At 56.0% G+C, this 24,028-nt stretch overlaps 4 protein-coding genes across 8 annotated transcripts; 2 read left to right on the top strand and 2 right to left on the bottom strand.

The window, feature by feature from the left end:
- Positions 1-413: 413 nt before the first annotated feature.
- Positions 414-3,630, bottom strand: LOC115618282 (ectoderm-neural cortex protein 1-like). 2 transcript variants are annotated; one of them, XM_030509691.1, is made up of 3 exons: positions 3,492-3,630; positions 1,799-3,448; positions 414-934 (listed from the first exon to the last, which is right to left on the bottom strand). In XM_030509691.1, the coding sequence occupies exon 2, from the start codon at positions 3,374-3,376 to the stop codon at positions 1,826-1,828; it is 1,551 nt and encodes a 516-aa protein (XP_030365551.1). In that variant the 5' UTR covers positions 3,377-3,448; positions 3,492-3,630; the 3' UTR covers positions 414-934; positions 1,799-1,825. The 2 variants fall into 2 exon arrangements, with proteins under 2 accessions (XP_030365551.1, XP_030365550.1); XM_030509690.1 differs by lacking the exon at positions 414-934 and having other exon boundaries at positions 1,378-3,448.
- Positions 3,631-5,283: 1,653 nt separating this feature from the next.
- On the bottom strand, positions 5,284-7,893 carry PEX11G (peroxisomal biogenesis factor 11 gamma). Its single transcript, XM_030509698.1, is given in 6 exon segments — positions 5,284-6,294; positions 6,296-6,369; positions 6,500-6,551; positions 7,254-7,433; positions 7,548-7,736; positions 7,816-7,893. Coding segments are annotated over 6 exon segments (711 nt in total). The 5' UTR covers positions 7,882-7,893; the 3' UTR covers positions 5,284-6,144.
- Positions 7,894-8,110: 217 nt separating this feature from the next.
- TEX45 (testis expressed 45) lies at positions 8,111-11,842 on the top strand. The gene is made up of 8 exons (XM_030509697.1): positions 8,111-8,501; positions 8,960-9,063; positions 9,260-9,351; positions 9,443-9,558; positions 9,644-9,762; positions 9,904-10,105; positions 10,837-10,925; positions 11,455-11,842. Exons 1-8 carry the CDS (start codon positions 8,276-8,278, stop codon positions 11,641-11,643), a joined length of 1,137 nt encoding a protein of 378 aa, XP_030365557.1. The 5' UTR covers positions 8,111-8,275; the 3' UTR covers positions 11,644-11,842.
- A 1,222-nt stretch (positions 11,843-13,064) lies between these two features.
- ARRDC2 (arrestin domain containing 2) lies at positions 13,065-22,539 on the top strand. 4 transcript variants are annotated; one of them, XM_030509696.1, is made up of 9 exons: positions 13,067-13,145; positions 13,237-13,573; positions 18,848-18,914; positions 19,066-19,213; positions 19,554-19,656; positions 19,941-20,197; positions 20,511-20,670; positions 20,919-21,070; positions 21,162-22,539. In XM_030509696.1, the coding sequence occupies exons 2-9, from the start codon at positions 13,309-13,311 to the stop codon at positions 21,213-21,215; spliced, it is 1,206 nt and encodes a 401-aa protein (XP_030365556.1). In that variant the 5' UTR covers positions 13,067-13,145; positions 13,237-13,308; the 3' UTR covers positions 21,216-22,539. The 4 variants fall into 4 exon arrangements, with proteins under 4 accessions (XP_030365552.1, XP_030365554.1, XP_030365556.1 ...); XM_030509692.1 differs by having other exon boundaries at positions 13,065-13,652; XM_030509694.1 differs by having other exon boundaries at positions 13,066-13,573.
- The last annotated feature ends 1,489 nt before the right edge of the window (positions 22,540-24,028 follow it).

Raw genomic sequence — 24,028 nt, 5'->3', positions numbered from 1 at the left:
ATGCTGATTCTTGTCTCCTATCTCCCACCCATAACAGAGCCTTCCCTTCCCAACCACTGCTGCCATCACCTGCAGCACGGCCTGCAGCACACAGGCCTCGGGAGGAGAAGCAGCAGTGCTTTCCCCCATTCTTTTCGGCAGTGAGGAAACCCAACTCTGCAGAGGATGGGTTTCCACGTAAAGGCAGAGAACAGCTTAATCTTTGGAGTTTTAAACAGATCTGTGTGCCCTTCAAAGCTAGAAGGCAGTACCGGAGCCTTCCTAAGTCCCATGTTACAAAGAGAGAGGAAGATTTGAGCCTTTGACGGCTGATAGAGATTTGGACTCAAGCAGGGAATACTTTTCACTATTTTACTCAAGTGTGGGCTGCGAAAACTTGCTGTTCAAGCATACAGACAAGGGACACAGTGGGTTTTATTCAGATTTATTGAAGCAGCTCCAGGCTGAGTAATAAACACACACAACTGCTCTATATTAAAATAAAAAGTACAGAACCAGCCCATGGGCAAAGTACTGTCACGTGTTAAGACATCTCAGGCAGCTGCCTCTGGTGCTGCCAGGTCACAGCAGGCAGCAGCACAGCCCAGAGCCTGCTGCCAGTGACTTAGGAGCTTCCTGAGTCCTTTCTAGTAAGTAACACTTAACCCAAAACATTCCTCTGGTTCCTCCTCTGAGCTCATATAAGTTTTAGGAGAAAACTTGGAAACCTTTTGCTGTCTCCAGGGCCAGCACAAGCTGCCCCTTCCCCGCTGGGAACGAAGGGGATTTACAGAACCGGTTCAAAGCCAAAGCCCTGACTCCTGCTGGTGCTAAGGGATCCATGCAAGGGCTGGCATCCAGGTCAGATTCACTGGGGAGGAGGAGGCTCCTGCTGCCTGTGTCTTCTGCCTGGATCCTCAGGGAAGGGAGACACTGGCAACATGAGGTGTGAAGCCTGTAGTGCAGAAGAGAGTATTGTGAGACCAGTGTGCAGCAGCCTCAAAGCCAACAGAGACCGCTACTACAGTGGTGCGATGGCTGCTTATTGCCCTCTACACGCAGGAGTTTTCTATGGTATCACAGGATATTTTAGGCCAGGACCCTTTAGAAAGGTTTAATTCCAGTTGCAAACTTTTAAAGAGTTAATGGCTGCGTTGCAGGAAAGAAGCGGCATGAAAGGGACACCAGAGAATAATTAGAAGCGGAGAAACCCTGTGCTTATATGTAGACAGGGCTTGTCTTACACATGCAATTACCAACCATTCTGGGACTAAATCCCAGCTATAATCTTGTTCTGGCACCAGCTCACAGCCCTCGCGACCCGCAAGACATTTGGGTGCCACTAGCAGATTAACCGTGGCACCAGGAGGAGGAGGAGGCTGTGCTAAAAGCAGCCACCAGCCTCCCATGGCACCGCTGGGTCTCCTGCAGACAGCCTGCTTCTTAACCAGCGACTGAGGAGCCTTCTGCACCAGGGATGACACCCAATCCTCCTCACAGACAGCATTCCCCAAAATCTTTGCATAGGCCAAGACTCAGTGGAAGGGCTGGAACGCCAGGTTAAGTGTCTTGTTATTAATACTAATCTTCTCCCCGCAGCATTTCGGCACCTAAAGAGATGTTTGTTCTCTCTCCTGCAGAGTTTTAGATCAAACTACCAGCCATGAAGCACATTTCTGGAGCTGATGCTCACACAAGGCTGTTCTCTACAACAACTCCAGTCCCAGTTCGGTTCCACATGCATCTGCCCCTCAGGGTTTACCCCTTGTGCAGCACAAAGTTACATAGAGGAGCTCTGGGTCGATCCACAACTATTTACCTTCCAGGTCCTTCACCACGCCGCGGCTCAGGCAGACAGGTACTTCCAGGTGCTGATGAAGGCGGTGGGGATGAGGGAATAAGGCACCGTCGTGACGCTGTTCCAGGTGTCGGATGCTGGGTCGTAACAGTCCAGCGTCTTGCAGCGCTGAGCCCCGCAATAGCCCCCCACCACGTACAGTCTGTTCCCCGACGTGACGGCGCGGCAGCTGATGCGCTTAGCGGTAACATCCCCAAACTTGGACCACTGGAAGGTGTCACTGTGGAAGCGGTATGCGGAGCTGGCGGAGAACTCAGTGTCCCCGCCGATGACGATGATGTGGCTGCCCACCACGGCGGCGGCCGTGTACCGCCAGGGCTGCGGGCAGCTGGCGGGCACCGTCCAGCGATTCTGGCAGGGGTCGAAGCACTGCACCTTGGGCAGCTTCTCCTGGTTGGCGCTGGTGCCACCAAAGACAAACAGCTTCATCTTGGCTCCCACCACGGCGGCGTTGCTCACGCCTTCGCGGAGAGGAGCCACCAAGGACCATTTGTCCAGCTGCGGGTCGTAGTGTTCCACTTGCTTGAGAGAGACGGAGGGAGAGGCCGGGAAGGCACCGCTCCCTGCTGTGTGACCCCCCACCACGTACAGGCAGTGGTCCAGCTCAGCGGAGCCATGGCCAAACCGCGCCACCAGCATGGGAGCAGCTTTTCCCCACTCGTCGTGGAGGGTGTCGTAAACCCAGACATCTTTGGAAGCTCCGTTCTCGGAGCCTTTGCCGCCGGTGATGTACACCTTGCACCCGATAGCACAGGCGCTGCACTCTTTCCGAGGGCTCGGGATGTCAGCACGAGGAATGATCTCGCTGGTTTTATGATCCAGCATGTAAATCTTGTCGCACATGAAGGTCTGGCCCCCGAGCAGCAGCAGGGCCTGGCTGACCTTGCGGGGTCGGGCACAGCAGCCTGTCACCAAGCCATCATTTTGCAGGATCTTCATTTTGCATCGGACGGCGTCAGCCACGATCTCTTCCCCCAGCTTGTGGCTGGTCACCAGCTTCTCACAGGCCACTTGCTTCCGCAGGTAGGACTCAGGCAGAAGGGCCAGGCGGACCGAGCGCAGCAGCTCTGGCAGAACTTCATGACGTCGGGGCAAATCGTACCGGATCCAACCTATAACAGCTTCATAGACCAATGTCTCATCCTCTACCTCCAGCTCTTCACTCTCCACCAGCTCCAGCAGCTTGTCTTTGGGCAGTCGGAGGAAATCTTCAGTCTTGCAGAGCGAGGTGAAGTTGGCCAACGCCATCCTCCAGGACAGCTCCAGCAGCCGCTCACAGCAGTGGGCATCGGACAGCAGCAGCATGTTCAAGCAATTCCCGGGGTAGAGATTCTTCTCCAGAAAGTCAGCCGAAGCATCTCGAATATCCTGAAACTGCAACATGTCCCCAGCTTCCAGCAAGGACTCGGCGTTCTCCTCGTTAATAAGCACCCGCGCCGAGTAGGCATAGTCCAGCAGCAGCTCCAGCACCTCGGGATGGAGGGAGTCGTGGAAGTTGACCTCAGCGTCTTTGCTCTCCTTCAGGCCCCCGCTGAACATAGCGTCGAAGTAGCGGCTGCAGGACGCCAGGACAGCCCGGTGGCAGTGGAAGGTCTGGTTCCCAGCGCGCAGGAGGGGCGCTGGGACGAATCGCGGGCTGGTCCGCTAAGACCGGCACCACGTCGGTGAAGAGGTGCCGCTTGCGGAGCAGGTTGAGGTGGTGAGGAGGCTGTCGGCGTGGCCCGGTTTGTGGAAGAGGTGGATGTTCATGGAGCCGGAGCTCGAGCGGGATTTCCGGTTCTCGTGGCTGCTCACGGACATGGTGCTGAGGCTGTTCTGCAAAGGGAAAACCGGACAGCCAGCACAGGAAGCACCGGGACCGGCGGGGGTGCAGCTGGGACCGCGCCGGACGGCTGCAGCGGGACGGCGGGACTGCGGAATCCGACCGGTAAGAGGAGAGCGGAGGGAGGGGGGCGTCCCGCAGCGGCGGGGCTCGCCCAGCGCAGCCCGAAGCGGGGCACCGGGCGGTCCCGGAGCAGAGGCGGGTGCAGGGCACGGTACAGCGGGACCCGCGCAGCGCCGATCGCTCCCGCACCTCGCTCCGCTCCCGCCGCTCGCTCTGCCGCCGCGCCCCGCCGCGTGGCCCCCCCCCGGCGCCGGAGCAGCCAATCAGCGGCCGCAAGCGCCCTGCGCTCGCTCTTTTGTGAATGGGAGCCGGCGCCGGGCGTGCGCATGCGCCGCCCCTTAACCCCTTCCCGCCCGGCGGCAGCGTGTCCGTGTGTCGCCCCCCGAGCTCCGTTGCCCGCCCCGCAGCGCTGCTCCCCCCGGGCCGGGGCTCTCCGCTCCCGCCCGCAGCAAGGCCGAGGGGCCGGGTCGGTGGCTGGGACCCTCCTCAAGCCTGGCTGCAGCCCCGGAGATGCCGTAACTCTCCCGAAGGGACGGGAGATCCATCCCGGCTGGGCTCGGCTTGCTGCTGCCACGGTCACTCCCGGAACCCACCATCCATCCACGCTTAGGAAGTGTTTTCCTGCGTGGAGCAAAGCAGGAAGCGGGTTGGGCTGATGGCCGCAGCGGAAAAGAGGAAAAAGAACCCGAAAAAGGCCGTTTCGGGGAGGATGGGGTCTGTGCGTGCAAGGGCTTGCGCCACAAAAGAGCGAGTTCTGCCCTGGGCAGGCGGCTGCAGCCACCGCAGGGGCTGGAGTACTGTGTGCCAGTGACACTGCTCCATAGAATTCGGGATGACCACGTTTTGCTTTATCTTTGCTTTGTCCTGCACTTCCAAATTGCTCAGCAAGGAAGCAGGCGAAGCAAATGCACTCAGAGCAGCTGAGAGGGACCCTTCTCTATATTAAAATTGAAAGTGTAGTAGAGATTTTGGTATCAGAGACATATTTGGGTCTTTTAGATCTCTGTAGGTCCCACACTGAGCAGGAGAGGGGATCCAGGAGGACTGGCTTCGTGTGGTTAATCTAAAAAGATAGAACCTGATTTCTTATTAAACCCTGAAGATCTGACAGCAAACTGGGAGCGCAGCCAGGAAGGCGTCCTCGGGGCTGCACTGCAGAGTGAAAGTGCAGATAAACAGCAAGGACAGGGCAAAAGATAATGAGTATCGATTGAGTCCTTGCTCTGCTCTTTGGACACAGGCAAGAGCGAGTTTCACATGCCCGTGCCAAAAGCAACGACAAAAAAACCAGAGAAGAGGAGGTCGGAGCTCCGAGGAAGGCGCCGTTCGGCGCTGCAGGAGCACGAGCACCACACACGCTAAAGCACAACTGTTTTCCAAAGGTGCATTTTCCTGCTGCTTCATCAGGTGCTCCCGATTCTTTTGGTACAACGAAGGCCGGTAACCTGCAAGCTCCCCCAGCACAAACGTTTCCTGTTGCCCAGGCACCACTTGGAGCTTTCTAGAAGCAGGTAAAAGCACGTTTGCCTGGTTATCAGGAAGGAACGATCACTCAAGGTCAGCTTTGAAGCATTCATCTCGTTTATTATTGGCACCACCTAGAAATATAACTGTAAAACTCATCTTGACAGAGGTTTGATTGGTTCTTTGAACGGGGATTAACACATTCGCCGCTTTTCAAAGGCACGAGTCCGTTGGCCGGAGCCCGGTGGAAGAGCTCCACCCGGCGGCAGCCCAGCAAGGCACGGCTGGAGGCTCGCTGCGGCTTCTCCTTTACCCGAAAAGTCCCAACTTCCAGTATTTGTCCTTAAATGAGCAACGCAGACCCGAAGAAAGCCCCGCACGGCTCCCAGTGGTTATTTCTTTCCCCTCTTGCCTCCAGAGAAACGCAACCATCACAAAATAACCGCTCGCTCCAGTTTCTGCTGGGGGCAGCAGTTCTGGGCTCAAACGCTGGGATATCTGATGGAGAAACTCCCATGATCCGGGTCACCTCCCAGGGCACCATGCCCAGGCTCACAGGATCCAGCCCTCGGAAGTTTTATGTGACAGAACCATGGCTGGTTTTCCACCTAATGGTGACTTTGTGCGCTTTTAAGTGACAGCAAAGACTGGAGGGTTGTTGCATTTGTCTTTTGGGACAGAGGATGGAAGGATGGAAGTGACTTTTTTTTCCCCCTATTACCAATCCTAGAAGATGTTTTGATTTTCAGAGGATTCACCTGAAAGATTTCCCTGATGGAGAGTGATAACAATCATTAACTGCAAACAGTCTTCTCTGTAATAGACATCTTGATTACAGTCCCAATTACAGGGTGGGTGAACTTACAATCATTGCCTCCCAGGGGAGTTAAAGTGCATCCTGCCTCACTAAAGGCATCTTCACCAGGTAAAAATTGGGCTCCTGAAGCTTACTGATGGTTTATACAGCTTCAGAATTCCCTCCTCTAGAGGCTTGGTAGATACCTATCAGGGAAGATACAGTCCCCAGGAGACCAACTAACCATGGAGGAAACCTTCCAGCCCACAGAAATCCTGGAGGCAGCCAATGGATCGCATTGGAGAGATCTGCCCGCTTGTGCAAGGATGCTCAGAACTTCAGCCTTCACTTGGGCTTTCGCTTCCTTCTGACTTTGAGCGAAGATGTTCCTGTTGGAAGCAAAAGTAACGTGAGTGATAGCCGCATCATGTATTTAACAATTAGCAAACAGCTCACAAAATGAGAACAGGTATGTGCTGAAGTAAATGAGCTGGATGGCCAAGGAGGGCAATCATAACCGCTGTGTGCTGCCTCAGCTTTCTTCTTAACTGCACAAGATTCTGAGGGATCTGAAAACAAGACAACAGAGTTATTTCCTCCTATAGCAAAGGAGAGGGGGTTTTTCTCAACATGAACTGATCTGTGAGGAAGAGCACCCTTCTGCTGCCTGGAGGGCCCTTCATTTCATCCCGATTAATCACAGACCTATAGAACAGCGGGGTGGAAGGGGAATTCAAGGATCAACCTTTCTAGGTCCAACCTTTCTAGGCAAAGCATGACCTAGACTAGAATGGCCCATCACCAAGCAGAATCTTAACAGCGTCCAACGCTGAAGAGTCCCCCACTTCCTGGAGAGATCGCTGCAATGGGCTGATTGTTTCTCATGATGAGATTTTTTCCTCTTGTGTCCAGTCGGAATCTCCCCAGGAGTAACTCGTACCCCTCATCCTTTCCATTTGAACTCCTTGTAAAAAGGGAGTCTCCATTGTCTTTGTAGCCACTCTAACTACAGGAAACATGGGGATAAAGGTCTTCCCTGCTCCTTCTTTTCTGAAGGCTTAAACAGACTCACCTCTCTCAGCCTTTCAGCACACGGCTGCCCAGTCCTTGGATCATCTTTGTGGGCCCTTCTCCAGCCTGTCCACAATCTTTCTGTTGCATAGCAGGGACCAAACCTGAGCCCAGGGAGTATTCCAGGAGTGGCCTGACACTCCTTGAGTGGGATACGCTTCATTCCCTGCCCATCTCCTTCCCCCCTCATCCCACCTTACCGCAGGATGCCCAGGAGCAGGGCCACTGCCCAGAGCCCCGTGCTCAGGGTCCACCACTTCTGAGCGCGAGGTGCGGATGATGCCGGCGCGGCTGCCCACGCCACGTGCTCGCAGGGGTAGTACAGCTGGTTGGCCACGTTGCAGAGCACCGACAGCGCCCCGCACCAGCCCGTCCTCGTCCTGTGGGGAGCCACGGGGGTGGGGGGGGGACGGGGACATGCAACTCGGCTCCTGCGGTGGGGCCGGGGTGGGGGTAACGGGGGTGCGGCCGGTCGGTTCCCCCCCTGCGCTCACCTTGGGGCCCAGCCCGTAGCCGCAGCTGTGTCTGAGCATGGCGAAGTCATCGAAGAGGCGCAGCGCCGTGCGGCAGGCGCTCAGCTGGGCGGACACGGCCAGCAGGCTCCCCGGCAGCCCGGACGGGGAAGCCTGCGGCCCGCCAGCGCTCCGCCCGCCAGCTGGCAGCCATAGCCAGAGCGCACGGACCTGCGGGGAGGAGGCAGAGCGCGGTGAGGGCCCCGACCCCCGGGGACGGCCCCGCCGCTCCCGGTACCCGCTCACTCACCGCCCGGTCGCGGCCGCGGTGGGTCTCCAGCGCAGCGACCAGGCCGCTGAGCGCACCCGCCGCCATAGCAACGCTTCCGGGATGTGGCGGCGCGGCGCGGGGCTCGCCGGGAAGCCGTCGCTATGGAGACGCGGCCCGGCAGCGGCCGAGGCCTCCCGCCATGGCGGCCGGTGATCCCCGCGGCCCTCACGGGCATTCCCTTCCTGAAGGCGACCCACGTCCGGCTGGGGGACGAGCGCTGGGCGCTGGGCAGCGCCTGGGAGTCGCTTTCTCACACCCAGTTCCCCCTGCGCTCGGGGGTTCTCAGGCCGCCGCCGGCCCCGCCGCCCCGCAGCGGGCAGGTGCTGGGCTCGGCCGGGCGCTGGCGGCGGGGAAGACCTGCTCGGATACCCGCCGGGCGTTCCCCGAGCGGCCGCTGCAGCCCCTGGCCCCGTTTGTGCCCCCAGAGCCGGGGGTCCGCATGCACACGGACCCCCGCATCCGCGTCCTCACCTCAGAGACGAGGGAGCGCTTCCCCTGCCCCCAGCCCGCCGCGCAGAGACCCCCCGTGCCCGCCGCCCGGGGACGGGAGGACAACATTCCCTGCGGAGACAGGGAGAAAATAAAGCTCCTTCCATCCGTCTACACCTTCTCGTACCCGGCACATGAGGTCCAGCCTGCTGCCAGGCCATGGCGCTCACACAGGGGTAAGCTGCTGCACCTCCGTGCTGCCCTGGCTTCCTGGGCGCTGGGGGTCCGGCGCCTTGGCTCAAGTCGTGCTGAGAGCAATTGGAGCTGTCAGAACTATGGGGTTATTTTGCTTTCTCTTTTTATAGCTGAGTAAATCAATCTGATGCTATAGAACAGGGTGAGAGCACTCTCTTAGAGCCACTCGCCAGCCAAGCTTTTGCTGCAAAGCCTTTCTTCTACATTTGCTGCATCCTCAGGTGGTGCGTTGCTTCTGAGGTGCCACATCCCTGTGCTGTGGCTCACCTTATTGCAACCTGGTGTCACTTGGCCATTTCATTATACAGAATAAATTCAGTAGTACTAAAACACTAAAAGAGCCTCAAGATTGCAGTTTCAATAGCATTAATATTTCCTTACAAGGGTAAATAGAGCATTTTTAGAAATAACACCATTTCCCCTTCTGTCTGTTTGGCAGGATGTGATCCCACTATTAAAGGGGATGGACGGTCCTATTACCACACTTCTTATCAAGCACAGTTTAAGGGTGAATGGAGTCTGCCTGCAAAACCAAGTGAAAAGGTAACAGTATGATTTTGGGGAGGACCAAGACACAGTTAAAGGACAGCAAGTTCTCATATTGAATTCTGTCCTGAAAGGGGTGGGATCTTTCCATCTACCTGGGAAGCCAGATGGATGGAAAGACAGGAAGGAAGGGGAAGAGGAAGTCCAACAAGACCAAGTGCAAGGCTCTGTATCTCTGTTGGCTTCCCTTCAGCGCACATCTATTAAATTTGGGGATCCCGGAATCGGTGGATCTATGAGTGAGCAGAAACATGCCTACAGTGCCCCAGACAAAAGGACACACAGGTATCAGGTGGAGAACCTAGTGGGCATCCTCAGGAACTGATCTTTCTGATGAACACTGCTGTTTAAGCATCTCCTATCTGATCTCTTGCAGAGCCTACGACAAGGAACGTGCTGCCTCCCAGATCCAGCACGCAAACGTGCAGCTGGGGGATGGTTGTACTAGATTCTCCACCTCAACATCCGAGCAATTCCCAGTGTACGATCTAGGTAAAGCAAGCCCGTGACACAGAGTCAACTGCTGGTTGTTCAGAGACTGGAGTGCTCTGACACCCTTCACTCTTGCTTTTGCCAGAGCCTGTAACTATGGTGCACCCAAACCAATATGCCTCATCCATCCCCAGAGGTGACGAAGACCCTGAGAGAAATCGAGCATTGGCAAGCACTACTACTACACAGCTCTCCTACCCAGAGGTCTGTTCCCAGCTTTGCTGTGCAGGTGTTTCTCTGTTGGAGACCCTCTCTTCTTCTAGGTACGCTACTCTGGCACCTAAAGCCAATGCTGTTGTTCCTTCTCCCTTCCCTGCACAGCCTGTTTCTGATAAAGCAGCGCAGACTGGCTGCTGGAACCTCCCCCCCAAGCCTGACCTGCTGCTTCCCAAGCATCCAACCAAGCTCTGCCTGGGAGATGAGCATCCAGGCTCCCGTTTGTTCAGCACAACACAGCAGTTGGACTATCAGCCACCCCAGCAGAGCGAGAGGGTGATGGCAGACAGCAGGAGCCACCGGGAGAGCCACATCCCCTTCGACTACCACAGTAAGGTGACATTGCTCAGACTGTGGTGGTGCCAGATGAAGCTTGCTGAGGTTCTCCTAGCTCTGTGCAAGGGATGGCAGTGCTCTGGGAAGGGAGGCAGCTCAGATACCTTGAGTTGGAGATGGCAGGAAAGCACTGGTGCAGCAACACGCCTTTAGTAAAATAAGACTGTTACCCCCAAACCAGGCAGGCCCTTTCTACGTGTGTTTTTAGAAGTTGTTTTGTACGTGTATGTGGGAGGAAGGAGAGGATTTCTGTGTTTATGCAACCTCAGGAGGGGATGTGGTTAGAGCTGGTCATGGTCATTAGCAAAATCCTCTGACTTTGCCTCCTCTTTCTGATGGCCAGTGCTCTGCAGCAGAGAGGTCCCTTCATGCCAAGTATCTGGCTTTAAGCCATTTGTTTTACTAAATGTGGAATGGATCACAGTTGAATTGATCTTTTCCTTGGCCCCAAACTTCTGGAGCAGCTCCACAACTAGCATGGAGTGCTATGGAGTGATATTCCTACAACTGCCATCTGAATTTCTTCACTTACCTCCTCACCCTGAGAATTGTTTTGTGTCTGGGCAAAAGTTTTCAAGCCAAGTGCTGACAGCAAAGCCTGTCTTCTCCTCTCATTAAGGAGATGCGTGCAGATCTGTGACTGCAAGTCCAACTGCAAAGCTTTTCTGATACTGCCTCCTAACTTACTGGCCTGAATTTAACTTTTGTTTCAATTCCATCTGTCAGCAGATGAATGTTCTGTCACGACCATGAAGGCCACACTGGTTCCACACAGACAGCAGAAAGAACGACCCTCTGAAGAGATGCTACAGCAGGTACAGCCTTAATAGCCTTGGATTTACCATGGGGTGGCTTGGGGAAGCAGGTTTATACCAAGCAAAGCTATAGCCTCCCCACTAACATCACCAGTTTCTGTGTGCTCTTGAGCTGGGACAGCCATGCATCAAATCCTGTCTGTTTCCAGTCTCAAGCAAATGCTCTGTGGGGAGCAGAGTTGCAAATGAGAGAAGTCTCTGAAGGGAGAGGAAGGACAGGCAGCCAAATCCCTAAGCCAAGTCATGTTGGAGGGAGGGGGAAGGTGATTCTGGTCCCCCACAGAGGATCAGAGGAGGAAAATTGGCATAGCTAGAGGTGTCCAGCCAGGGTAAATATCTCTTTGCACTACCAGCAGAGAACCCTGTGCCTCTGCCAGAGAGAGGATGCAGGTAGGATGCAGCTGCCCAGGGGGGTGACCCTTCAGGTAGCAACATGGGGCTCAGATGTTGGGGCTGCCAAGTTCCATGTGACCACCTGCCTCTTCCCCAGCCCCATCTCCCTGTGCTGAAAGCTCTTTCCTCTCCTCAGATCAAATACGCACACCTGGGGCTACCCTGGAGGGCACCGGACCTCTTCAGGACTGAGCAGAAAGATCAGTTCACGCCCAAATTCGGAGGCCCAGCAGACATCCAAAAGGCAAACTTCCAAGTGAGCTGCATCCCCCTGGGGACCCTGAAAAGATACTGTCCCCGGAGGAAGGTGCACTTTGCTCCATGATGTTCTCCCTTCTTCAGTGACTACCCAGGACGTGCTGCTCTGTGGACTGCCCACACATCGTGTAACCTCTTAGCCATCCTGGTGCTCCTCTCTTGGCCCATCTGTGTGTTATTACAGGGAACATTTCTTTCTCAAATTGAATGAGGACACAAGAAGGTGTTGTGACAGCAAGAATAAACACTGGGAGATTAGCCCAAAGGCACGGGTGACAGCTCCCTGCATTGCAAGATCCACCAAGTGCCTCTAGGTAGGTGGTGTGATGGGAAGCTCAGAGAAAAGGCAAGAGATCAGCAGCAGAGCAAGAGGCACTGTCAGGGCTCTGTGTGTGCTGCAATATTCCCTTAGGATCTGTTTGGATTTTGGTGTCAAGGCTGAAACCAAAGGTCAGCGAACAGCAGGGCAGAGAGACAGCTCTCCCCAGCTTATGATGAGTGAGCTGTTTCTCTGCAGATGAGCCGTGTATTTTTGTCGAGTTACTAACTCATGTAGGTTTCTTGAATGCTGAGCTTGCACTAATTCTGTTTGGGACACAGGTATTATAAAAAGGGATGTGTGTGGGGTGGCCCTTGTGGGGCCAAGGAGCAGGGTCAGCTGCTGCCTTGTCACAGCTGCCACTTCTCAAGCTCTCCTCAGCTTTTTGGTGCAGGTGGGATTGATTTGAGCCAGCACTGAAGCCTTTGAGCATGGGTGTCCAAACCATTTCCAGTTGCTGCAGTTTGTGTGTGAGCAGTGGCTGGGCCCAACAGCCCTCATGCTTTCCTCTTGGGATTTGGCTCCATGTCTCTCATGAAAGGGACAGGCTTTGCTCCACATACTCAAGGCTTGCAAATGCACACGGGCACCTCACGTCAGTATCTTGTGCCCATACGTTGCAAACACCTTGATTCAAACACCTCGATTGTATGTTTGGTGTAGTAACAGGGACTGGCATCTGCTGCAAGTCTGCCCTGTTACTTTTATGTGACCTTGAGATGTTGTTGCCACCCGTGCTAGCACAGAAACAGCCACCGTTCACAGGCGATAAATGGTTCCACCCCTTGGTGGAACCTGCTGCCTGGGAGGGCCCTGTGGTTATTCACTTCCTTTTTCACACTCATTCTGATACAACTTCAGACACAGAAAGTAAAACTGGCTTTTAGGATAAGGGTCTTTTGCTTTCTCAACACCTCTTCCACCCCTTCCAGCAACACCCCAGCAATGCCTGAACTGGGAAGGCCAAACATTTCTTGATCTCCAGTCTTTGATTCCTCCAGCAGTGTGAAATCTGCCAGTGCAGCTGGTGGTGCATGACCCCCCTTCCTGCTGACGGAGCCACCAGCACGTTCCAGTTGCACGTTGACAGTGTCTGTGACTCAGAGATAAGATGAAGTCACGTCATTTCTCCCTCAGTTTAAAACCACGTCACTTGTCTCCACAGCCCCAGCCTCAGCACAGCACCAGCCTCACACGCATGAGGTCACCGCTAAAGCATCACAGCAAAACAGGGTCTCAGTCCCACCCTGGTGCAGATCAGGCCTGCAGGGTGAGGCCACTTAGGGGCAGGATAAATTAGAGGATCCGGGTGCAGCCTTTGCTCCTTCCTCCCTTCCCTAGAGAGCTGCACAGCTGCGTGTCCCAGGCAGGGCCCGGCCTCCTGGAGCTGCTGGCTAAGCGTGGCCAGCAGCGATGCAGCCCCTGGGGTGTGTGCAGAGCCTGGTGCTGGAGCTGGAGGATGGACGAGCGTGGGGAGCCCACAGCAGCGGGGACCTGCTGCACGGGCGGGTGCAGCTGCAGCTCCGCCACGCGCTGCGCCTGCGGGCGCTCGAGGTGTTCGCCCGCGGCCGAGCCTCAACGCACTGGCTGGAGAGCCGCAGCGTGGGGCTCAACATCGTCTACCGCGACTACACAGCCCACCAGACCTTCCTGCACCGCCGCTGCCAGCTCATCCCCGGTAAGGCTGCGCTACCGGGGTGCTTCTCTGCACCCGGGCCTTAGGTTGGGACCCGCCTGGGCTGCAGGCATCATCCCCGGTAGGTGCTTCCCAACCCAGTCAGGGTTGTCCATCTTGGACACCCTCTTCTCACCTTTGCCAAGGGTTTTTTCTCTGTTACTGCTGGTTTCTAGGAGGCTGCCTGCAAACTCGGGGCTGGGGAGCACCGAAGAGCTGTGGCTTTTGTTCTGTTTGCACAGGGAAGTGCAAATAGAAGGGTCTGTTCACAAGTGTAGAAAGAGCACTTAGTAGTTCGATTAAATATTTGCAGTTTCCTGATGCTGGGACCAGATGCTCAGCTAGCACATTGCTTAGATCTACTGCAAGAGGACAAGCAGCTTGAATTCTTTGTGTGGTTGGGATGAAATGATCCAGGGCTGAGGGATATGGGGCATCTCAGCTGGCCATACCCTCATTAACTCTGTTTTTTCTTAGGGAAGTGCATGTCTTTCATCCTCCCCTCCAATGATAGTGTTAGTCATGGCTCCATGGCTTTTTCTCCCCCTTTCCCTGCCTCTGCTGGCCTCACGATTGCCTGTGGCACGGTGCTGTGTGCCGTAGGACTTAACTCACGCTGAAGGCATTTAATTGTGTCAGTGGCCACAGTGCACGCCAGAAAGCGGTGCCAGCTCTAGCTGCCAAATGTAGATTTGCAGGAAGAGACCGGAGTGATGGAAGGAGGACATGAGCTGTCTTCCTGGAGCTGTTCTTGCCTCTGTACTGCCCTGGGGGGTCATATTCTCTATTTCTGGATGACTGTACCTTGCCATCTGCTCCAAATACCTGCATTACTCTGGAGTTTCTGTCTTTTGGCAGTGGCTCTTCCATGCTGCGCCTAAGGATGGCCCCTTTGCTAAGTGTTCCAATTACAATTAAGGACATGGGAGAAGCCTTTGTCCTGAACTCCAGCAAGGGAAGGTCTGAGCACTTGGTCGCTGCAGTGCTTGGACGGTGTCTGCATTAGCTTTAGGGTTACAGGGTAAGTTTTATTCCCCATTATCCCTGCAATGAATGTCTGTAAGGAAGCCACAAGCTGCTGTGAGCATGTTTAGATTTTGCTGCTGGGATTGTGTGTGGTAAAAGCCCCTGGAGCCATGTGGAGAAGGGCACTTGGCCAGGGCCTGGAGGAGCTGCATGAGCTGCTCTGCCTCGCCAGCACCCTGTGCTCCTGTCGCTTGGAGCTGATGGTTTCTGGCGCTTGCTTCCTGCCCGGGGAGAGCTGAACTGAGCTGTGTGGGGAGCAGAGAGCCTTGCCACGACTTGTGGGCTAGGATTTTATTGTCTCTGTCCACCCGCAGATTCCTTCTCTGCTTTGTGAGAGGGACACGGGCATGTGATCACAGGAGTGTTTTAAGGCAGCAAAAGCTGTGGGCTGTAGAGAAGTGTCATTCTACAGCCAAAATCACTTCCTTTGGATCCTGCTGGGTTCTGCTCCATCCCGCTGTCCCAAGTGGCAGCGTGAGGACCTTCCTGATGTCAGCTGGCACAAAGCTGCTGAAAACGTGCCATCATCCAAAAGTCCCTGTGACTGCTCCTTCTTGCTTCTCGATGAGATCAACTGTGTCTGCGTGGTGTTTAAAAAATGCAGGGTTTTGTCATGGTAACAAGGCAGTGCAGAGGAGGGAAGCCAGGTGGAGATAAGAGCCCTCCCTTCTGCTCTCCCCAGAGCTCTGAGTTTATCTGCAGTTTCCTGGCAGATTGGTGAGCGCTGGCACTGAGTGCTGTGACACGGAGACAAGGAAAAGGGTGAAAGAAGGATGTGCAGGCTGTGGGCAGGGCCATTAAATGTCTATTGTGTAATCATCTTAGGGAGCAGGAAGAGAGGGGAAAAATAGGGGTTTAATGGGCAAAGGCAACACAAGGAAAGCCCTGGATCCTTCTGCAGAGGTGGTGCGAGGGAGCCCTGGTTAAAACCAGTGATACTTGTGCAGTGATCTTTTCTATCCGGCAATCCCGCAGCACTTCCCAGAGGTGAGCTCCTGCCCCGGTGAGACACAAACATCTAGAAGCCATTTTCTTTTCATGGAGACAGCCATGAGAGTTACAGCACATCGGGGCTCTTGTTCTGTTGTGGGGTGCACCTTAATCCTCGTACATATGCAACACTCGGAGCAGGAGCTTGTTCCTCAAGCTGGGAGTGGGAGTTTGTGCAAGGCTCTGCATTGCCCCGTCTTGTCCCCATGCTGGATCAGGGTAGAGCTGCTGACTCGGCTTTTTACCTGCTGCATTGCCCACTCTGGCTCTCCAGGGTCAATGGGGAGAAGCCACAAGGTCCCAGCAGTGGGTCGGGGAAGGAGAAGCCCCTTCAGAGCCGGGCAGGGTGCCAGCTCCTGTTGGGACCAGCTTAAGCCTGGCCAGACTCTAGATGGGGCTCAAGAGTTTGCGATCTTCCCTGCACGGATCCTGGCCCGGGTTTCAGCTGGGTTCGGGCACCCTGGAGCACTCTTGACTGGAAAGGCCATGGCTGTGATCCCACAGCCCCTGCAACTGGTGATCCCTGGGGAGACAAGAGACCCTCTCCCAGCACTGGGGTCCGAAAGGGGTCAGAGAGGGGCTTCCCATCACACGTGGGGGCAGCAAGGGGAGGCTGTGGATATCTCATGCAGGGAGGATGTTTGCAGGGCTGCTCACCCCACGGGCGACGGCTGAGTCACGGGCAGGGAAAGGAGGAAGGTGCCAAGCGCAGGATGGAGCTGCCTCGGCCCAGCCGAGGCTCAAGCCCCTCTCAAGAGCCCCATCACCTCAAACGTCACCATGCACCACAGTGGGGACAGCAGGAGCCTTCCCAGAGCTGGTGTCATCAGTTGTGCCTTCCTTCCTTCTTTCCCTCTCCCTTTACAGTGTTTGCTATGATTCATGTTTGCTCACGGCAGCAACCGGTTGTGCACATAAAACAAAACACGGTCTCTTCCCTTGGGGAGGGAGACAGACATTCCAGTCAGGCTTTGGAGACAGCTAAAGCTTTGCAAGGCTGGAGCCCCACTCATTTGCAGTGCGTTCAGCACAGCAGGTCCTGCCCAGCAGGGCTGGGAGCAACTCAAAAATCCTCACAACTTTGGCGGCCAAAAGCCAAGTAACATTTTGAACGCCTGGTTTGTCTTAGCCCGTGCCCGTGCCCGGGGTGGGGAGCTCTGGCACTCTGTAAATGTGACAATCACGGTTAAAGGAGAAGTTCCTAAAGCTGCGTTAACCCTCTGGGGAAGGCGTGGACCCCTTTCTCCTCTCTTTTACATCTCAGGGCGCTGCTAATGGTGATGTCGCCCTGAGAATCCCCAGTTTGAGCACTGGCAGCAGTAGATGCTGTGCATAGAGCGAGTCCCCCCCCGCCGTGCCTGGCCGTGTGTTTTGTCACTGGGTTTTGGAGCAGCACCACACAAAGCCCAGCACGATCTGGTAGGAAACCAGCACTCGCCTGGTTAACAAACAGGCGCAGGGAAGATGTGCTGCTCACTGCAGTTGCACAAGCTGAACCCCAGCCAGTTCTTCATTTCTTAGAAAAAAAAACAAAGCCATGTCCCAGACCAGTTTTCCCTTCATCGCCAGTTGGCCAGAAGGAGCCCAGATCCAGTTGCAGCCTGTTCTGACCCCTGGGAATGGTTCTTGGGAAAGGAAGGACGTGGATCTGTGTGTGGCGAAGCCTCTCGCCGGTGGGAAGTGGAATGAAAGGGGCTGCTGCCTCGGAACGCAGATTCTGGCTCATGGAGGAAAGGATGAGGATGGGGTGGGAGCTGCGGGGAGGCTTGTAGGGCACACAGGACCTTATCCCAGGCACCGTGAACCATCCTGCTCCGGGACACGTTCCCGTGAGCTGCTGCGGTCCAGGCACCCATCGGGATGCCTCGGTGCGATGTAGGACGCGCCGGAACGGGACACCCGACCCCACAGGAACCCCCCCGGCTCCCGGCAGCGAGGGGGCCAGGCTCGCACATGCTCGCTGCCTTGTTTTGCAGAGCTCGGCGCGGCCGCCCCGTCCCGCCCCACCGGGGCCGCCCCCGGCCGCGCCGGGCTCTTAAGGCGGCGGAGGCGGCGGCGGGGCCGGGCTGCGCCGCGCCGCAGGGACGGGCTCTCGCCATGCTCTTCGATCGCCTCAAACGCTTCTCGGTCGTGCTGGAGGGCGCGGAGGGGGACGCCGCGGTCGCGTTCAGCCCCGGGCAGGCGGTGTCGGGCCGCGTGGTGCTGGAGCTGGCGGCGGCGGCGCGGCTCGGTGCCCTCCGGCTGCGGGCGATGGGCGCTGCCCGCGTTCACTGGACCGAGTCCCGCAGCGCCGGCTCCAGCACCGCCTACACGCAGAGCTACAGCGATCAGGTGGAGTTCCTCAGCCACCGGGACACGCTGCTGGCACCCCCAGGTACGGCACCCACCACCCAACCAACCCCCTGGTGTGGCACCCTGGGGTGCTCCGTCACCGGTCGGCTCCGAGGAAAAGGCTGTGGGTGTTACCGGGGACCCCCGGGGCTGAAATAATGGGTGCATGGGGCAGCCGGAGACACCCTGGGTGCTGCAGACACCCCAACCAGCTGAAATATGGGTGCATGGGGTGCTGTAGGGTCTTGGTGCTGTGTGGGCTGGGTGCATAGGTCCCCTGAAGGCACCTCAAATGCTGAGAGCACCCGGGGATGCTGAGGTGTGTGGCTGGACCCTGCTGTTGGGCAGGGCACCCTGGTTAGGGGCTGGCCCCACACAAGACTCCCCCTTTGCTGTAGGTGCTCTTTGGTAGGGAAGCGGTGTTGGAAAACTCCTGCGGAGGTTCAGGAGCTTGCGTTGAGCAGGGGATTGGACTAGATGATCCCAAGAGGTCCCCTCCAGTCCCAGCTCCTCTGTGCAGCGCAGGCAGGACAGGGCTGCCACCCCTGGGGGACATGGGGGGTGGCTGACCACGTTCCCAGAGCTGCTCCTGGCTTGGCTGGGTATCTCTGGGCTCTCACTCCCAAGCCACGGTGCAGGGTGGGTGCAGGATGAAGCAGAACCCACCCAGGGTTCTCCAAGAAGGCGGCCCTGGGTTGTGTGTGCCTGGAGGCACGCGCGTGCAGAGCAGACAGTGCCCATCACCTGTGGGACGTGCCCTCCTCTCGTGTCACAGCTGTGTCGCTGCTGCTGCACTTTAACCCTGGCAGAAATACTCCTGTGCCATCGTGCTGCTCTTCTGCTGCGTCCTGCACATCTCTGCCTCCGCTTTGGCCAGGGAGGAAGTTCTGCAAGAGGGAGATAATCATCTTCAATCTGTTTTGCCCACAGACAATGGTGAAGCCACCGTCCTGCAGGCAGGAAGGCATGAGTTTCCCTTCACCTTCCAGCTCCCCGAGTAAGTTTGCGTATTTTTTGTTACCTTAATGCAAAGGGGGAGAGAAACCACTTGATGCATCACACACAGGTCCTGGGAGGGGGGACAGAGCACCTCAGAAATGAGATGCTTTCAGCAGAACCCTTCTAAAAGGCTCGTTTCTTGTCCACAGGACCCTGGCTACCTCCTTCGAGGGGAAACACGGCAGCGTGCGCTACTGGGTGAAAGCCAAGCTGCACAGACCCTGGTCAACGGTGAAGAAAGTGAAGAAGGAGTTCACTGTGATTGAACCCATCGACATCAACACTCCTGTGCTGCTGGTGAGCTCCCCCTGCTCCGCTTTGGGGCAGCAGCATCCACAACTTCTCTGGGAAGCCCATGGGGAAGGTATCTGCATCTGCTCCAAAATTACAATCCAGGCCTGATTTCCAAAGGGAATATGTTTCCCCCCTGTAACTTGTGCCATCCAGTGTTACCTGGGCTGGGCAGAGGTTGGCTGTGTCTTAGTTTTTGGAAACTTTAAGGGGTTGCGACAGCATCTTGCATCAGATACCGAAGAAGCTGCTGATGCTCCCTGGCAGGTTCTCAGTGCCAGGGAGGTGCTTGCTTTGAGTTTCATCCTTTCTTACTAAATAGCTTCCATAATTCTCATTTCTCCAGGCTCCCCAAGCAGGTGCTAAGGAGAAACTTGCTCGTGCCTGGTACTGCAATCGTGGCCAGGTTTCTGTGACTGCCAAGATTGACCGAAAAGGCTACACCCCAGGTGAGATGATGTGCTGGTGCCTTTGAACCTCTGCGGGCCCTGGTGGGACGGGATTTGGGGGCAATGTGAGCTGGGCTCTTGATTTCTGGCATGGAATTGGCGAGAGAGCTTTAGTTTGTGCTCCTGATGCGGGCAGCCTCCTCAGGACACGCTCCTGCTGGATTAAACCTTGTGGCTGCAGTGCTGGATTGCATGTCCAGCCCTTGGTGATCCTGTACAGGAATTCCTTGAGGCAGGACCGGGCTCTGTCTCCCCTCCTCCAACATGCGTGTCTGTTTTGGTAGGTGAGGTCATCCCTATCTTTGCTGAGATTGACAACTGCACAAACCGAGTGGTGGTGCCCAAGGCGGCCATCATCCAGACTCAGACCTTCATCGCCCGGGGCACCAAGAAGCAGAAGAAATCAGTGGTGACCAGCATCGTCGGTGACTCCATTGCAGCGGGGAAGCGGGAAGTCTGGCATGGGCGAGCACTGAAGATCCCACCAGTGGGGCCGTCCATCCTCCAGTGCCGCATCATCCAGGTGGAATACTCCCTGAAGGTGAGGAGCCTTGTGAGGAGCATTGCAGGAGGCTCAGCTCAGTGCTGAGAGTTCTCCTTCTCACCAGAGCTGGGCTAGTTGTGTCCAGTGTAAAGATTTTGGGGCTGGTGATTTGTGTGAGATCTTGGGTTCTCCCTGCTGGCCCTCAGGCACAGCACAAGGGCTTGTGCAGGAGCAATTGCATCTCCCTTTGCATCCCACTGCAAGAATTCCCTCCTAGCCAGCTCAAGCCAGTGCTCTGGGGAGATACCTGCCCCTTCAGCCTGGGAAAACACCAGCAGCTAAGTTTCCCTGCTGCCTCCTGTCTCTGCAGGTTTGTGTGGATATTCCTGGGACGTCCAAGCTGCTCCTTGAACTGCCACTTGTCATCGGAACCATCCCACTGCATCCATTTGGGAGCCGCACGTCCAGTGTCAGCAGCCAGTACAGCATCAACCTGGACTGGCTGAGCACCATCCCGGAGCAGCCGGAGGGTGAGCATCTCCCTCTCCCCAGGATCTATCTGGGTGCTGCCAAACCCCCTGATCAAACCGCTCTGGATGGTGAGGTCAGAGCAATTTCTCACCGTGGCTCTTGCTCCAGAACCAGCTTTTGCTGGTTTTGGTTGTGGTGCTGCATCTTCTGGGTTCCTTCCCCAGCCAACTCGGAGGGTTTGGGAAATAGATTTGAAGGCCTTTTACCTGCGTGTTTCCTGTTCCCTGATGTTCTTTTCTCTCTCCAGCTCCTCCTGAATACTCATCAGTTGTGTCCAGCCCCGAGGCTGAGCAGAGCCTGGCTCCGCCGTGCCGCAGTGAACGGGATGGCATCCTGGAAGGTCCCTTCTTTGCCTACATCCAGGAGTTTCGCTTCCGACCACCTCCACTGTATTCAGAGGTAACAAATCCATCTGGGCTGGGAAGGGCTGGTGGAGACAGCTGGAATGCACCCACTGCTGAGGTTTTTGACTCCACACTTGGCTTTGCAGATTGATCCAAACCCTCCTTCAGACAACATCCGCCCGCGCTGCATGACCTGTTGAGAGAAGCGCATCAGATGCAGTTGACAGTGTAGTGATCCCTTGGGATGAAAGCTTTCACCCTCACAGCACTTGGGTCTGGAAATGGAGACACAGTGGCTGTGAGACCAGAGCTCCTGCAGTGCCCGAGACCCTGGCTCCACTGCTGCCCTCAACTCTCTTGTTGTGACTGTCCTACAGACCATCGCCAAGCGTGGTGTCGTGGACTTGTGCATGGTAGGAGAACACGTGAGACTCCGGTGTGGAGCAGTTCCATGTGTGGTTGGGCAGAACACGGAGGGTTAATAACTGCCCCAGAATTTGGGGGTTAAAACGGGATGTTCAGCATGAGCCAGGATTGCTCTCCCCTTGCCTGCAGTGGCCATGCTCTGACAACTCCTGTCATGGAAAACAGGAGCTTGGAGGTATTTCTCAGGATCACTAGAGAATATTTTGGTGTGGCTTGGGTTTGTCCCATGGTGATGCAGATGAAGCCCTTCTCCTGCAGTAGCTCACCAGGACTGCAGTTCCCTAAGAAAGCAGAAGGCCTTTTTCTGGCCAAATGAAGCAGAGACTTCATCCGCTGCTGATAATCTTTGCTGTGAGCCTGGTGATGCCTGCAGGGGGAATGATTTTGGATACCCCACTGAAATTGTAAAGGCTTCCATGGGCTGTTACCAGTGCAGAGGGCTTGGGGGACACATTTATGATCTATGGCAGTGTTTTGGTTCTATTTACCAAGAACAGGAAAGCTGGTTTCTGTGTGTCAGCACCAAACCTGCGCAGTGTGCTGATGCCTCCTCCATGATGGGGCTGAAACCAGCAAGCCCCAAATTGCAGTGCAGCCATGAGGGTGACATCTCGCTGGTGGCCAGAGAGAAGGAAGCCAGGTCTGAGGCTGGTGGCAGCCACAGATGCTGATGGGAGATGTGGAGTTGAAATGAGCCCTTCAGGGCCAGGAGTCCTTCTCAGGACGGGCTTGATCCTGCGCCCATGGAGGGGTCAGTGGCCCCGGTGCTTTGAGGCCACAGCAGCAACCAGTGCTCACTGGTGTGGGAACCAGGGAGCTGGGTGTTGTAACAGCAGGACCTGAGCAGAGTTTGGGTGCTGAGGACGTTTGCATTCCCTCACTGAGCCGATCCTGCCCACAGGGCCGCTTGTTTCCTGCGCACAACCAAAGCCAAGCGCACCTCGGCCCCGTGCTGGGGCCGTGCTCTGCGCCCTGGGATTGCTCAGATGATTCTTTTCTATCTGTGAACACTTTTGTAACGACCACTCTCGTCTCTGTTCTTTTTGTACTGCTTTTTGTTGGGGAATTCTTGTTGAAATAATAAACTCTTTAAACCCAGATGGTGCCTGGATAACTTGTCTATTGCTCTCTGCTTCCCATTGCCCGGCGCCGTGCAGCTCATGTGGCTGCTGGGAGCACTCCTGCTCCCATGTCCCTCCCTGTACTTCATCATCCTGTGGGTACCCAGCTCCACCCTGTAAGTCCCACACTGCACTGGGTTTAACTGGGTTGTTTGGCCAATGCTGCTCCCCAGCAGGATTGGTCCCTTGTGCTCGAGGCCCTCCTGCTCTGTCCGGATATCAGAGGACAGACACGCTCTCCTCCATCCCAAGAGCTTGGCACAGACCCATTGGGTCCAACTGGGACACAGCTGCAGTGTCTCAGCCATTCCCAAGGAGGGTTGGGATTAGCCCCATGTTGTGCCAGCTGGGAATGGCTGCTGCCATGCAGGAAGAGCAGGGAGGCTCCTTCACCTGCATCATTGAGTTGGGATTTGGTTTTTAACAGCATTTCTGTGCTCCACATCTCTGTTGAGCGCAGCAGCTCCTAGCACCTGCAAAGCTGGGCTTGAGCCAGGGCTTTAGTTCTATCTTCCACAGCCTGTACTGCTTAAAAATATTGCCACTGGAATGTGATTTCCCCTCCCTTGATCCTTCTTTCCTGTTGCTGTTGTTTGCTGAGCCGTGCTGGAGCACATGCTCCTGCAGCGGGCCAGGCGCTCAGCCCCGGGTTTGCCTGCAGGAGCCTGGTGCTCGTGCAACCTTTATTCAAATCTGATCTTTATTTGGCATTCCCAGCTCTGCACTGAGTAATCTTCCTTGGGAGAGGATGAACCGGCCTCGCAGGGGCTTCGTTTGCATCCCTGTTTGGGGTGACCCGTTCTTGCATCTGCCGCTCGCGGTGCTGCGTCACCTCTTGTCTCTTCTTGGGCACATCAAAGAGGGACGCGAACCGCAGCGCTGCGACCCCCTGGGTGAAAAATGCCTCCAAGGGAACCCTGTGACCAGCTCCCAGCTCCAACCTGCGCCCGGCACAACGGAGCCATTCTGTGCCCAGCCGCAGCGATGCCGGGGGCTGTGTCAGACCCTGATCATCCGCCCCGGCTGCACAAGGGGATGCTTAATCCCAGGGCTGGAGGGGGGAGCACCTTTCTGGGAAAGCACGTCACACCATGACAGCGCCAGGCCAGGGAACCCAACGCCAGTGGGCACCGCTCCCGGTCCCCATGGGAGAGGAATCTTCCCAGCAAGAATGCTTGCAAATGCTTCCAGGTTTTTCTTGTAAGGGTGGGCAGCAGCGCGGGGGGCACAGACCGTCTGGGTCTCCTGCCAGCAAAGGGCCATGCTCCTGAATCCCAGAGGGGCTAAAAATACCTCGTCTGGATACTGGGAGGTGGGATGAGGCACAGACTCCCCCTGGGCGGTGCTTTCACAGCCGCTGGCAGTGCCACCGGTGCTCCCTCCAACCTTCTGCTGTTTATCTTCCCCGGCTCCAAAGTCCTTATTGATCAGCACAGGTTTTATTTATTGGCACAGGGTTTGGGGCT

Source organism: Strigops habroptila, chromosome 20 (assembly GCF_004027225.2).
Source record: "Strigops habroptila isolate Jane chromosome 20, bStrHab1.2.pri, whole genome shotgun sequence".
NCBI classification, from domain to species: Eukaryota; Metazoa; Chordata; class Aves; order Psittaciformes; family Psittacidae; genus Strigops; species Strigops habroptila.
The sequence above is the reverse complement of the archived record's forward strand: the minus strand, read 5'-3'. Positions and strand labels throughout refer to the sequence as shown.